Source organism: Sinocyclocheilus grahami, unplaced genomic scaffold (assembly GCF_001515645.1).
Source record: "Sinocyclocheilus grahami isolate Dianchi unplaced genomic scaffold, SAMN03320097.WGS_v1.1 scaffold8.1, whole genome shotgun sequence".
In the NCBI taxonomy this organism is placed as follows: Eukaryota; Metazoa; Chordata; class Actinopteri; order Cypriniformes; family Cyprinidae; genus Sinocyclocheilus; species Sinocyclocheilus grahami.
In genome coordinates, this window is record NW_015505187.1 from 4,120,401 (window position 1) to 4,132,458 (window position 12,058).

At 43.1% G+C, this 12,058-nt stretch overlaps 1 protein-coding gene and 1 long non-coding RNA gene across 2 annotated transcripts in view; one reads left to right on the forward strand and one right to left on the reverse strand.

Annotated features, from left to right (window-relative positions):
• The first annotated feature begins 1,157 nt into the window (after nt 1-1,157).
• Nucleotides 1,158-2,075, forward strand: LOC107590826 (uncharacterized). Its single transcript, XR_001609829.1, has 2 exons — nt 1,158-1,285; nt 1,880-2,075. It is a non-coding gene; the product is annotated as an uncharacterized lncRNA (long non-coding RNA).
• A 1,877-nt stretch (nt 2,076-3,952) lies between these two features.
• The window catches only part of kmt2e (lysine (K)-specific methyltransferase 2E), a 41,649-nt gene continuing 33,543 nt past the window's right edge, over nt 3,953-12,058 (reverse strand). The window contains exons 19-25 of the mRNA XM_016279735.1: nt 8,081-8,137; nt 7,521-7,985; nt 7,149-7,378; nt 6,828-6,910; nt 6,352-6,434; nt 5,688-6,250; nt 3,953-5,635 (exon numbers count right to left, since the gene is read on the reverse strand). Of these exons, the coding sequence (XP_016135221.1) occupies nt 5,155-5,635; nt 5,688-6,250; nt 6,352-6,434; nt 6,828-6,910; nt 7,149-7,378; nt 7,521-7,985; nt 8,081-8,137 (1,962 nt within the window). The 3' untranslated portion in view covers nt 3,953-5,154. The remainder of the gene's footprint in view (nt 5,636-5,687; nt 6,251-6,351; nt 6,435-6,827; nt 6,911-7,148; nt 7,379-7,520; nt 7,986-8,080; nt 8,138-12,058) is intronic.

Consider the following 12,058-nt stretch of genomic DNA (forward strand, 5'->3'; position numbering starts at 1 on the left):
GTTATTATGTCGTGGCCACGACAAAACAAAGTGAACCGAACATGTCACCTCCCGGTCACCGTAGGAACGACACGAGGTTGAGTAATTAATGACAGATTATTCATTTTTGGGTGAACTATCCCTTTAAGGTAACATGAGATGAATTTCAATTATGTTTTGAAATGCTAAAAAAACAGAGAGGTGAAATTAACAAGGAGTGCGCAATCAAACTTTTCTCTGTGAATGAATGCAGAAATGGCCTGGCTAATTGTGTGCATTTCTCATACACATTATATGGTTTAATTATAATCACAAAATGCATAATTTACATAAATGAAAATGAAGAATAACAAACTGGAGTCTCCATTTCTCCCCATAAATGTTCTAACACATCAGTTTTCAATGCGCAGCTGTTGTGCCATTCGGTCCAATTCATTCATTACTAGACAGAGCCAGCCAGCCAGAGGCGAGCGAGGACAGACCAGCTTGAGAAAATAAGACAGAGCGATGGCCATTAAGGATAGAATCAGATGATAGGGCTGTGAAAAGAAATGAGATATGAGAAGGAGCGAGTAAGAAGAGGAAAAGAGGCAAGTGAAGGAAAGATAGAAAGGTAGAATTTACCATGGACTGGGGTTAATTGAAGCCTGGGGCTCTGGACCCAGTCATGAATTACTAATGACTGTTTACACAGCTTGCTGTCAGCCTGTCCATATTAATCACAGGCACAGCATCAGCTGGAACCCATGCTATGCTGAACAGCACACCTGCAGCAAAACACTATTTATGAATATGAACTATAAAAAGCTTCATATAATTAAGTTAAAATAAAACCACAAACTACGCTTCCAGGACGTCCTGGGCCATGATTATTATTTTATATAATGGTAATGAAGGGGCACTTATACGTGTATTAAGATTTTATATGAAACTGATGAGTTGCACAATGCAAATGGTGATTAAGGATGTTTGTATAATGATGAATGAGCAATTCACTTCTTAATCTTGCAGAAACAGAATTTGTTATGTCATATTTTGTGACGGCACATGATGGTGTTAGTGCCATCTAGTGGAAATTATTGGTTAGGTTTATCCCAGCTTGGCAGTATTTCAGAAAATCAGAAACAAAAGGTCTATTTAATGTGTATTTATCAACTGTGACAGCGGTCAGTAGTTGATAAAGATTTCTGCTGCATTTGAAAATTACTCTATGGATTTAAGCTGCGATTTTGCTTAAGTTTGATAGATTTTTCTCCTTTTTTTCCTCAACAGAAAGTGGAAATGCATAGACGCCAGATACACTGAGGTGAGTGAGTGTTGGTCAGTATGAGTGAGTCTTTACTTAAAAAATACCATGAAATAGTTTGATGCAATATTTTGCCTTTTTTGACGTATTTACTACTGAAACGGAGTTAGGCTCAGACATACTCAATATTCAATATAGATGCACTACTGTTCAAAAGGTTAGGGTTTATATGATTATTTAAAAATGTTTTTGATCTCGAAAAGATCCATTTAGGTTTGTTCCAAAACCGAAATTACACACAGTGTGACTTCAAATGTAAATTTTTAATGGCTTTTAAATATGTATATGAAATATATGAAAAACCTGCACGAGTTCCTTTCTTCTGTGAAAGGAAAAAAACACATTTTGTCCATAGAATGAAAGTCAGTTGGTCCAATGTTTTTTTTTTAAGACCTCGCTGACAACAAAATTCTTCAAAATGCCTTATTTTGTGTAGAAATAAAGTCATGTTAGGAATGACACAAGGTTGAGTAAATTAGACTTTTCAGTTTAGAGTGAATTTTTTAAATGATCTCAAGTTTAGCTTCCATGTGTAAATTTCTCAAGTGCAATGCTGTGAATTTATAATAAAACATCGCTTTAATCTGTTTCCAGGTGTTTCTGTCTTGTTCAAGGAAAATCATTATATGAAATCACAATCCAGCTTTACCCATCATCCTGAGGGCAGGAAGCCTGACTGCAGCAGTTTGAAAAAACGTTAACGCGAAGGATGCAAACGGGGTGAATGGAATTGGGAACTCACTGCTTTTCTGCCCATATCCCTTCTTTGCACTTCACTCCCTGGAATTGCTTCTCAACAAATCCCTACCCTAGTTTGATTTACCGTGTTCTGTGCTACTAACATGATAGGGCAGCTAATGCACCGTTTAGAAGTAACTTTGACTTGGATTAATAATAATAATAATAAAAAAAAAAGTCTTTATTTATTTTACATTGTGTCCTCTTTTAAAGGCCTGCATTACAATAATGTTAATATTTTGGGATTTATGAATTACAGTAAAACTGTACTGTTTTATTTGACTGGATTCTCCAATATAGAAGAAAACATTTACAGGCTTAAATCGTGGGATGTGCACTCCGGCATAGAGCTGCACCACAGAGACATTCCCGGCCTGTTATTATTTATCCATCAACACCACCCCTGGACGGAAAAAAAAAAAAACACTGAATCCTGACCACTTAAAAGAACCAATTTACAGGCAAGTGATCATTTATCGGGTTTCAAAATGTACAGTTATTTCACCACAACACTATCCAACATTGTTTAAAAGGGGTATGTAAACAGAAGTTGAGAGTTCACTGTTAATATATTTTAAAAATAAGTGTCAAAATTAGGGGCAGACATCTCTGCCATTAGTAATTGTGCACAAGCCAAGTATATTCAGAAGTAGGAGAGTGTTTTAAGTATTATGTATTGAGTGTATATGCTGAATTTCTGTATGTCTCTAATTCGATATTTACTTCTCGGCAGTGTTAGTGCTGTATAGTTATGTGTGCCATAATTATGATGTTCTCAGCTGGTACCGTTTTGTACTCTTGGTATAATCATTGTGTCCCACCAAGATAAATGAACAGTCTAGGATGAAAATGCCATGGGAAAACCTGGAGAATGTGGTTCAAAAAGCAAAAGCCCACAGGAAATGACCTCACTGTGTACCTAGTGGCACTCCCTCCCTTCTTAGACAGCTGAAGAGTTTGGACAATGCTGGATGAAGTTCTGAAGGGAAAGAAAAAAAAATGGTTTGCTTTATTTATTGGGTGTCTGTCTTGTCAGATGATGTTGTATGTAGAAAATGCTGTAAATACACCATTAAAATGTATTAGTTATTAAAGTTCATTAAATTCACCCACATTAATGAATAAAGATTTTACCTCTACAGACTACAATCAAGATATTTCATTCTGAGCGTTGCTGTAAATAACAAACAGTAATATTTATCTTATTTTCTTCCCACAGGCCAGCGGTGTCCAATCTTGCTCCTGGAGGGCCAATGTCCTGTAGAGTTTAGCGCCAATACTAATTAAACACCCCTGAACCAACCGATCAAGTTCTTCTGGATTGCTAGAAACTTCCAGGCAAGTGTGTTTTTGGCTGGTTGTAACCAAAATCTGCCGTCCAGGAGCAGGACTGGATACCCCAGACCTGCACTAGGTAATACTGACCTGACATCTGCTCAGTCTTCAACATTGCAAAAGTTGCGCAGTGTTATTGAGAAACGTACAAACATTGGCGGTTATAGCTAACTGTATCTATGCAGCTCTTATGCTCATCTTTCTTCATAACCTTTCTACCTTCGTTCCAGTTGATTATAACCTCTGGCTTGATGTTGATTGGTCATGTAATCTCGCTGCCTTCATTCCGATTGGGCTTCTCAAGTCTGCTTTCATTCTGATTGGTCATAAAACCTCTTTTCCTTCGTTCTGTTCGATCTAAGCAAAAACAGTTTCTTTCAAGAATCTATCAGGTATTAATGACAAAAAACGACTAGGTTTATATTTTCAATGACAACCTTAAGATAGGTCTCAGCAACAGCAGTCTCTTCAAACCTTCATTGCAGCACCTCTTCACACAGTGACCTTCACAGTGAAAGAAAAATTCACATTAGGAACATGTAAACATCAAAAACAGCCCCCTTTCCCGTCTTAGTAAAACACACAAGACATTTGGTTGGTATAAAACTGTCATTACAGTGATTTATTATAATGAACCATGAAAATAGCCAACCAGTGCTGTGTCTGTGAGCCTCTGTCCATCACACACACATACACTCACACACAAACAGTAAAAAAAAAACAAAAAAAAACAACAGAGAGGAAGAAATAAAAATAGTGCTACAGTCACAGAAACATTCAGCGTTTTTGTCAAGAGCGCTTGTATTTACAACCATATTCCAAAATGGGGATGGGAGCGAATTATACAAGCATAGAAAAGAAAAGAAGCCAATATTTACAACTGTTTCTGGAGAAAGCTGGAGTAACCACCTATACATTAAATTACACTTTCTACAAATAACCATTGATATTCAAAAATAAACCGCTTACCCCCTACAGGAAGGACCTCTCTTTCTAAAGCTGCCACAGAGAACAGCACGCATCTGTCTGTGCCGTATTTGCCTTCCGTTTCTCATGCGCACTTCAAATATGCGCATGGATACGGGCGGCACGCAAGCATACATGCTCCCTTCCGGTTAAAAACAGACACTCATGCACACAGACTCGCTCATTCACACAAGTGCAGTCTCCTGGGGCAGTGAAGCGGCCTATCAGAAAGGTCTCTGAATTTCTGCAGCGGTGCACAGATATTTTTGTTACATGGAGGAATAAAAAAAATAATAATTCTGTATTTTTTTTCTCTATACAAAACCTTTTTGCTATATAATGAGCCACTAGATAAAACAAATAACTGATGAATGAAAAACAGTGAGAAACGGGAAGAGCAGGGAACGGTAAGGAGGAAACTGGAATGTCCCATTGCATTGCACTGCACTGGGAGTACAGAGGAAGGATTCAACGGGAAGAGACCGGAAAGGGTGATTAAAATGAATAAAAACATTAAAAATAAAAAAAAGACGTCTGGAAAAGACAGGATGGCAGTACAAGATTATGGGAAGGAGAGGGGTGTGGGGGATTCTGGGTAAGTGATGAGCACCAGGGTTCATTAACCATCATCTTTTACACGAAGTCTACTTTTACAGTTCTCGTTTTTATTTTTAAAATGTACCCTTTTCCCCCCACCGGTTTTCATTAGCCTTTGTGAAAAGGTACATAGAAAATATTTACAGTGGTGCTGTGTTGCCTATGTTACACGATGTAGCCCCCCACCCCCCTCTGAGTGAGTTTGTCTAGGGGGCGGGGTTAAGTGGGTGTGGTCAGTGCCATCCTGTGCCCAAGTAGCCTGTGCTGTGAAAGGGGGCGGACGAAGGGGTGGGTCCTCGGTTACCACCGGCGATCTGTGAGATGCTCGGATTGGGCGGGGTCTGTGAAGGAGGTATTTGTTGGGGAGGTGGTGGTGGAGGCGGGGGTAATACAGTTTGTTGATAAGTGGAAGGGGTTACTGAGGGGTTGGCTGGTGCAGACTGGTGAAGTAGAGTGGTTTGAAAGCCACCGATGTTCTGGAACGGGTGCAGTGCGGTACTGGAGGGAGCGGGGGGAGGGGGCGGAAGGGGTGGGTGTGGTCCTTGTTTGATTGACAGGAGAGTGCCGCTATTGGCCGGAGGCTGCTGGGAACTCTGTCCCTGAGGAGGTGGAGGAGGAGGTGGGGGCGGGGCAGAGCTCAGCAGAATTTGATGCTGCTGCATCGAAGGAGGTTGCAGATTAACATGCAGCAAGGTGGGACCAGGTTGTGGGTGGAGAGGGGGAGGAGGGGGCGGCGGGGGAGGGGGAGCACTGCTTTGGTAATGCAGGAGGAGGAGGAGGCGGCGGCGGGGGAGGGGCAGCACTGCTTTGGTAATGCAATGCATGATGGTTCTGTAGGAGTGGTTGGGAACCGGGAGGAAAGGGTGACGCCACTGTAGGCTTGAACGCAGGAAACGGCGCAGGAGCAGTGGTAGGCTGAGCGGGGAAGTAGGAAGCTGAAGTGGGTGGAGCTGGGGGTGGAGGGGGTGGTGGCGGTGGGGCATTTTGGGGGTTGTACTGAGGGAAAGTGGCCGGGCCAGACGTAGCCTGGGGTTGAGGCTGGTTCTGAGGCTGAGCTGTCAGGAAGGCTCGCTGGCCGCGGTAAGGTGAAGCTTGGGGTTGCGCTTTGGGAGAGTGCATGAGCGAAGGTCCAGCGTAGTGACTCTGCGAGGCACCGGAGGGCCCGCAGTGGAGCTTGCTGGGCGTCAGTGCGGCTGGTTTGGCGCTCGAAGTCTTGGTGCTGGACTGCTGGACGGACAGTGCCTGAGGCTGAGAAGGACCACGAGACTGTGCTTCACCATCTTCCTCCTTGGATGGTCGAGAGACAGTCTGGGGTGCTGGAGAACAAGGCTGTAAATGGAAAGAAAAATGGTTTATGATAGCATGAACTTGCTTGGTTGAGAAATCATGTTGCCAAGAAAAAATATTACATTGAGGGAAGGTTCTCTTACTGCATGCGTCAAGGGGCTCTTGCAGCTCTTTGGAGAAGGACATTCCTTCACCTGGGAGTCGCCACCCTCTGACTCTCCACTGTCTGAAAACGAGACAAAGCAGGTATTTTAATATTAAGATTAGAAGATCAATGTTCCCACACATTTTTATCAATGCATTTCCTTGATTTCTCCAGTTGTTTGGGCTAACCTTCTTACAAAGATTAGCTCCAACCTACTGCTCCAGCACACCTGCCTGATTACCTTGAATACCCATTTCATTGTTTAATTTGGGTCTGAGCTAAACTCTGCAGTAAAGTGGTCCTTTAGGAGCAGAATTGGACACCTCTGGGATTTATTATTGGATGAACCTTTTAAAAAAGACTTCCATTTGTATGTCAGGTATCAATTCATGGGTTTTAACAATTGTCACAAAAAACAAACAAACATGGAAATCACAATTCAAAATTCCCTTATGTTTCCAGGGTTGTTTTTACCTGCATCCTTGCGATGGTCACTCAACAACAAGGCCCTGTGGTAGCTTCGCTCCCTGGCCTGCTCTACTGATGTTGAAGATGTCCTGTAAATTAAAAGAGAATTGTATATGCTTAAATGTTCTTTTCAAAACATAATTTGCAAAACTCAGCAGGCCCAACTGGCCATCAAACTGTCCACGGTATCGCCACAAATATCTAAAAAGTCACAAGACAGCCTGATTTCTTGATAAGAGTTTTAATCCAAACCTTTAAAAAAAATGCCAAGCTGTTAAAGTGTGACTAGTTCATTCTCATGGAAGGGAATACACTTTGGGAACATACCACTGCCCTTCTCCGTCTCTCTCCCCCTGAGGTGGGGCGTCTGACTCCTCGCTGTGCTGAGGTGTCCTGGGGGTTGGCGTTGCTGTGAGAACAGGTGGCTCAGGGGCCACTTCCACTGTGACAGGGAAAACATCTATTGGTGGTGCTGTGCAAACAGGGGAGCCACACTCTCCCTTAGAACCACTTCGCCGTGCCTCACGCTGACGTTTCCTGTACTCTAGAAGAGACACCTAACAACACAAACACGAGATGTCAGTTAACAAAGTCGAATAAAAGGCATACATATTTTTTTTATAAAATTTATTCCAGCTATTTCTTCAGTTAAATTTAGCGGACAAAAAATCTATACATCTGTCAGATGCTTTAACAGACCTTTTTCTTCTGCGGGTTCTTTGCAGCACCTCCCTCCCCTGTGCCATCGCCACTCAATGAGCGAGTAAACGTCACGCTGCTGCTCTCCTCATTGCAGGAATAAAAGGGCGCCGCCTCACTGAAGGGGCCAGCGGAGGTTGAATCTGGCCTGTACGCCCCCATCTCCAAGGTGTGAGAAGGGGTGAGGTCTCTCAGATTAGAGTTCACTGGGGAAAACGAGAGGCCACCTCGGTCTGGACTCTTCATCCAGGGAGGGTAAGAGGAGGCTGGTGTCTCGGGTGCTGAGGCAGCTTCTGAACCACCACCGTCAACTTCCATGCCTTCATCTACTGCGGCATCCTGGGGCTCAGCATGGGAGGGCTGAGGACTCGGAGACCCCATAGATTTTGTAGATTCCTGTGGACCTGTATCAGAGCCTGCATTTCTCACGCTGGGAGATGCCAACAGCGAAGGAGGTCGCTCAACCTGACAAAAGACAGCAAGATGTGTTAGATGTGCTAATGAAAAATGCAGCAAAACATCTCTGCAGCAGGTACAGGATACTTAAGCAGTGAACTCACGTCTTGTGTACTGGGCCTCCGGCTTCCATCTGGAGAGCTGTCCATAGATGACTCACTCTGTGAATTTGCAAAGATATTTCATGATCATTTTGTTGCCTTTAGCCAAAATAATGCTTCAAATCAACACCGCAGAAGTGACCAATCAATTAAAGCCCATCAACAACCGTCCCTGCTTGGCCAATAGCAAAAGTGTTAGTGCCCTCTTGTGTCAGAACCATAGAGTTCTCATATTAAATCTGTGGGCAAAACATTTCCACAACATTTCGCTCAAGATTACTGGATTAGGTTTTAAACGTTTAAGAATCCTTTTAAAGAGACTGCACTCACAAACACAAAATACTATGAATTAACATTTGAAGTTCATATACAAGTTTTATATATATACACTATACATTTTCATTAGGTTTAATTGTTGAAATATCAGGCACGTCTACGGCAACAACCTTACCTCTTGTGGCAGAGGGAGGCTGGGAATCTGCAAGGGTGTTGAGGGCTCAGTACTGGGTTCCTCTGGCCGTGGCCGAGGAGGCGTGGTAAGCAGCAGGGGCGTGCTTGGTGCATCTGTTGACTCCGTTCGGGTTGGGGTGGCACAAGGAGACCCGTATGGGGTGGAAGTCTCGGACATACAGGGATCGAGTGAACATAAGCGCCTTTTCTTCAAAGGGGTAGGCAACTCTGCAAGCACATGGACCAAGTAAGACTAAGTACAGCTTTAGACAAGCTTTGAGTTATTAATTTGCAGCAGGACATGGACTGCTGACCCACCTGGTAGTGAGCAACTGCCGTTGATGGGTAGAGGGCTGTAGGACTCGCCGTTTATAGAGGGGCTGAGAGGGCTCTCACTAGGCATCAGCAGAGAAGGGCGCCCTCCACCTGGGCTGGTGGAGCCCTCCTCTTCTAAAGCTTGCTTCAACCAGCGCTGCACAAAATAATATAGAGTTAGACCAGAAACTTGCTAGCCTAAATAAGAAAACTTGAAAGTGAATATTAAAGAGCTAAAATGTGTGGGATTTTTTTTCCTGCAGTATCAATTGCCAGACAACATTTTATTATCAGAGAAGCAAAAGTCAATGATACTGGATGACATTTCTAAATAATGCAGCAATTTTACCTTCTTGCAGGACCCAGTGGTAGGTGGTGTTTCAGGCATTTCTCTCGAGCGCCGCCGCCCCGTGGGCACTCCCAGAGTGCTGGGACTACGGTTGGCCAGAAAAGGAGATGAGAAGCGGACGTAGTGTTTGGGTGTGCTGTAGACGTGTGAACTGCAGGCCATGCCCGGTAGAGAGTTCAACTGTGTGGCCAAGACCTCAGGATCACTACTGATCCGCAAAGGCCTTTCAGGGGGAGGCTCTGGAGTCCGCAAAGCACCCAGTTCCTGTTTGTCAACACCTATCCACTCGCTCACTAAGTGCTGTTGGAAAAGAGAACATGCAAGTTGTAAAATGCACAAAAAACTGCTGTGAAATGCATTCTATGGGTGAAGATTTCTACCTTTTTAGTTTTGAGGTACTTCTGTCCACTGCGGCAAGTTGGGGAGGGTGAGTCGCTGTGGGGCGGGCTGGTGTCAGGGGCATGTATCGGTGGAGCGTCAGCCTCAGGGGCCGAGGGCGACTCTCCATCATGAGTCTCTGTTGTTAAGGGCTCTAAAGTGTCACCAGGGGAACTGGGTGGCAAGTCGGAGCAGGCGCTGACCGTTCGCGCTCGCCGCCTCTGCTGTCCGATGTGCGTGCGGTTCCGCGAGAAGCTTTTTCTCTGTTTGTTACGGCTCACCTTTGCTGGCTTCAGACAAGGCTCCTCCTTCACTACCTCTATCATGGGCTAAAGGTCCAAACATTCAACAATATATTAGTGCTGCCAAACGATTAATCGCATCCAAAATAAAAGTTTTTGTTTACATAATATATGTGTGTGTACTATTTTAATTTATAAATACACACACATACAGTATATATTTTGAAAATATTTACATGTATATATTTATATTCATATAATTTATATTATACATAAATATATTAAATTTTTTTCTTAATTATATGCATGCATGTGTGTGTATTTATATATACATAATAATTATACACAGTGCACACACATGTGAACAAAAACTTTTATTTTGGATGTGATTAATCGCGATTAATCGTTTGAAAGCATATATTATTTTTACTACATACACGACGATATTACTAATTTTACAAATTTACAGTCTTTACTATATTTCTGATCAAATAAATGCATGTAACATTAACGGTTCACATTTTATTTACAGTCAGATATGACCAATTGTAAATTACATGCGAGTCAAAAACGGTTTCTTTTGTCTGCGACTCATATCAAGCGAGTCAGAATCAGTTGCACAGGAAACATACTACTGATTTAGCGCCGTATGTGCATGTACATCATTGAAGGTTACGTACCTGTAACATGGCAGGAGATTCAGCCTCTGGTGTAGTAGGAGGCTCTTCCTTAATCTCGCTGCGTCCGCCAACTTCCCCTTTGGTGCCGATCCGTTCTAAAGCTTGCTCCCTCCGCTTTTCTCTTTTCTCCATACGAGCAAATGCCTGCAGAATTGCCTCCATCTTCCTCTCTTCACGTGTCTATATGAATGATAGACAGAAAGAAAGAAGGAAAGAAGACAACAGAGAAAGGTTGAGTCTATTTTTTGGCTGACAGTTGGGAACCCAGCTAGTTACTTAGCGCAATCAGCAGGCCATAGCCAGCAGCAAAGGCGGGAAAAAGAGAGAAATGGGACACTTCTCTTCTAGTCAAGAGGAAACATAATACACCCCCCCTAAGGGATGAGAGAAGGCATATATGTGTGTGAGAGTTTCTGTACTCTCTCTTGTCCTACCAAAAAGAAAGGCAACAAATACCACACAAGGGTGTCTTGAGGTGGGCCATGTTGAGCGACTGAGGGTTGCATGCCTGGACTTCAGTCTCAGCATGGGGTCAGTGAGCACAGGACAGTGGGGTTAGTGTGTGGGTTCTCCTGTACAGTAACAGGCAGGGGGTGGGTTGGGTTGGGGGTCATTCAGGATATGATGGCGTAGGTTTACCTCCTTGTTTCTCAGAGCTCTGCAGCAGGAAGCCCCTGCGCCGTGACGATGGGACTCCTCTGCCGGGCTGCCCTGAATGGTGCCGAAAGAGACAGCCATCAGGGTTTAAACACACAAAGGGCCTCCAGTTCGCTCACACCCCCATGCACACACTCATATGTATCAGCCTAGACCTTGCTGTATGGGTAGTGTGGTTGGGGTTTAGAGCTTCAGTATGGGCATACTGTGTAATTAATGGACATACCCCTCTTTCACCGAAAAGGTGCTGGTCTTGACAATGCTCCAGTCTTGGAACAGAAATCACTAAACGCCTAAAAAGGGGGGAACGATTATTTCTTCACCACATAACGTTCTTAACTAAACTGACGGGAAAAAGTGGTCTATATGGGAGGTGAGCTATTGAAACCAACTTTCCCCATGCATCTGAAATAACATTTTTTATTTACAGATATATCCGACGAAAGCATTTTCATGATTATTTCAGGATTTTTCTAATTGTTTGCGACAACTGCAAGATTTTTTATTTAAACTACTATCTCACTGTCAAAAAGTATAAAGTACACAATATTACACATAAACTGGTAAATAAAGAAACCTGTAAAAAAAGCTTGTTTGAAGGTGCAGTGTGTAAATTTTAGCGACATCTAGTGGTGAGGTAGAGAACATAGAGAAGCTATGGTTACCGACACAGGACAAAGATGTCGTCGTCTGAGACAGCAGAAAGTAGCCAGTCAAGCAATGAGGTAAATTAAGGAATTATATTTACTTAATTATTCAGTGAACCAAATATTATTGTTACTTGTTCATCGAGTCAGCTCTGTAGAGCAGATTGTCCATTTACGGCTACTGTAGAAACATGGCGGCGCAAAATATTGACTTCTATGTGAGGTGTATGTAGACTGAAATTGCTCATTCTAAGGTAATAAAA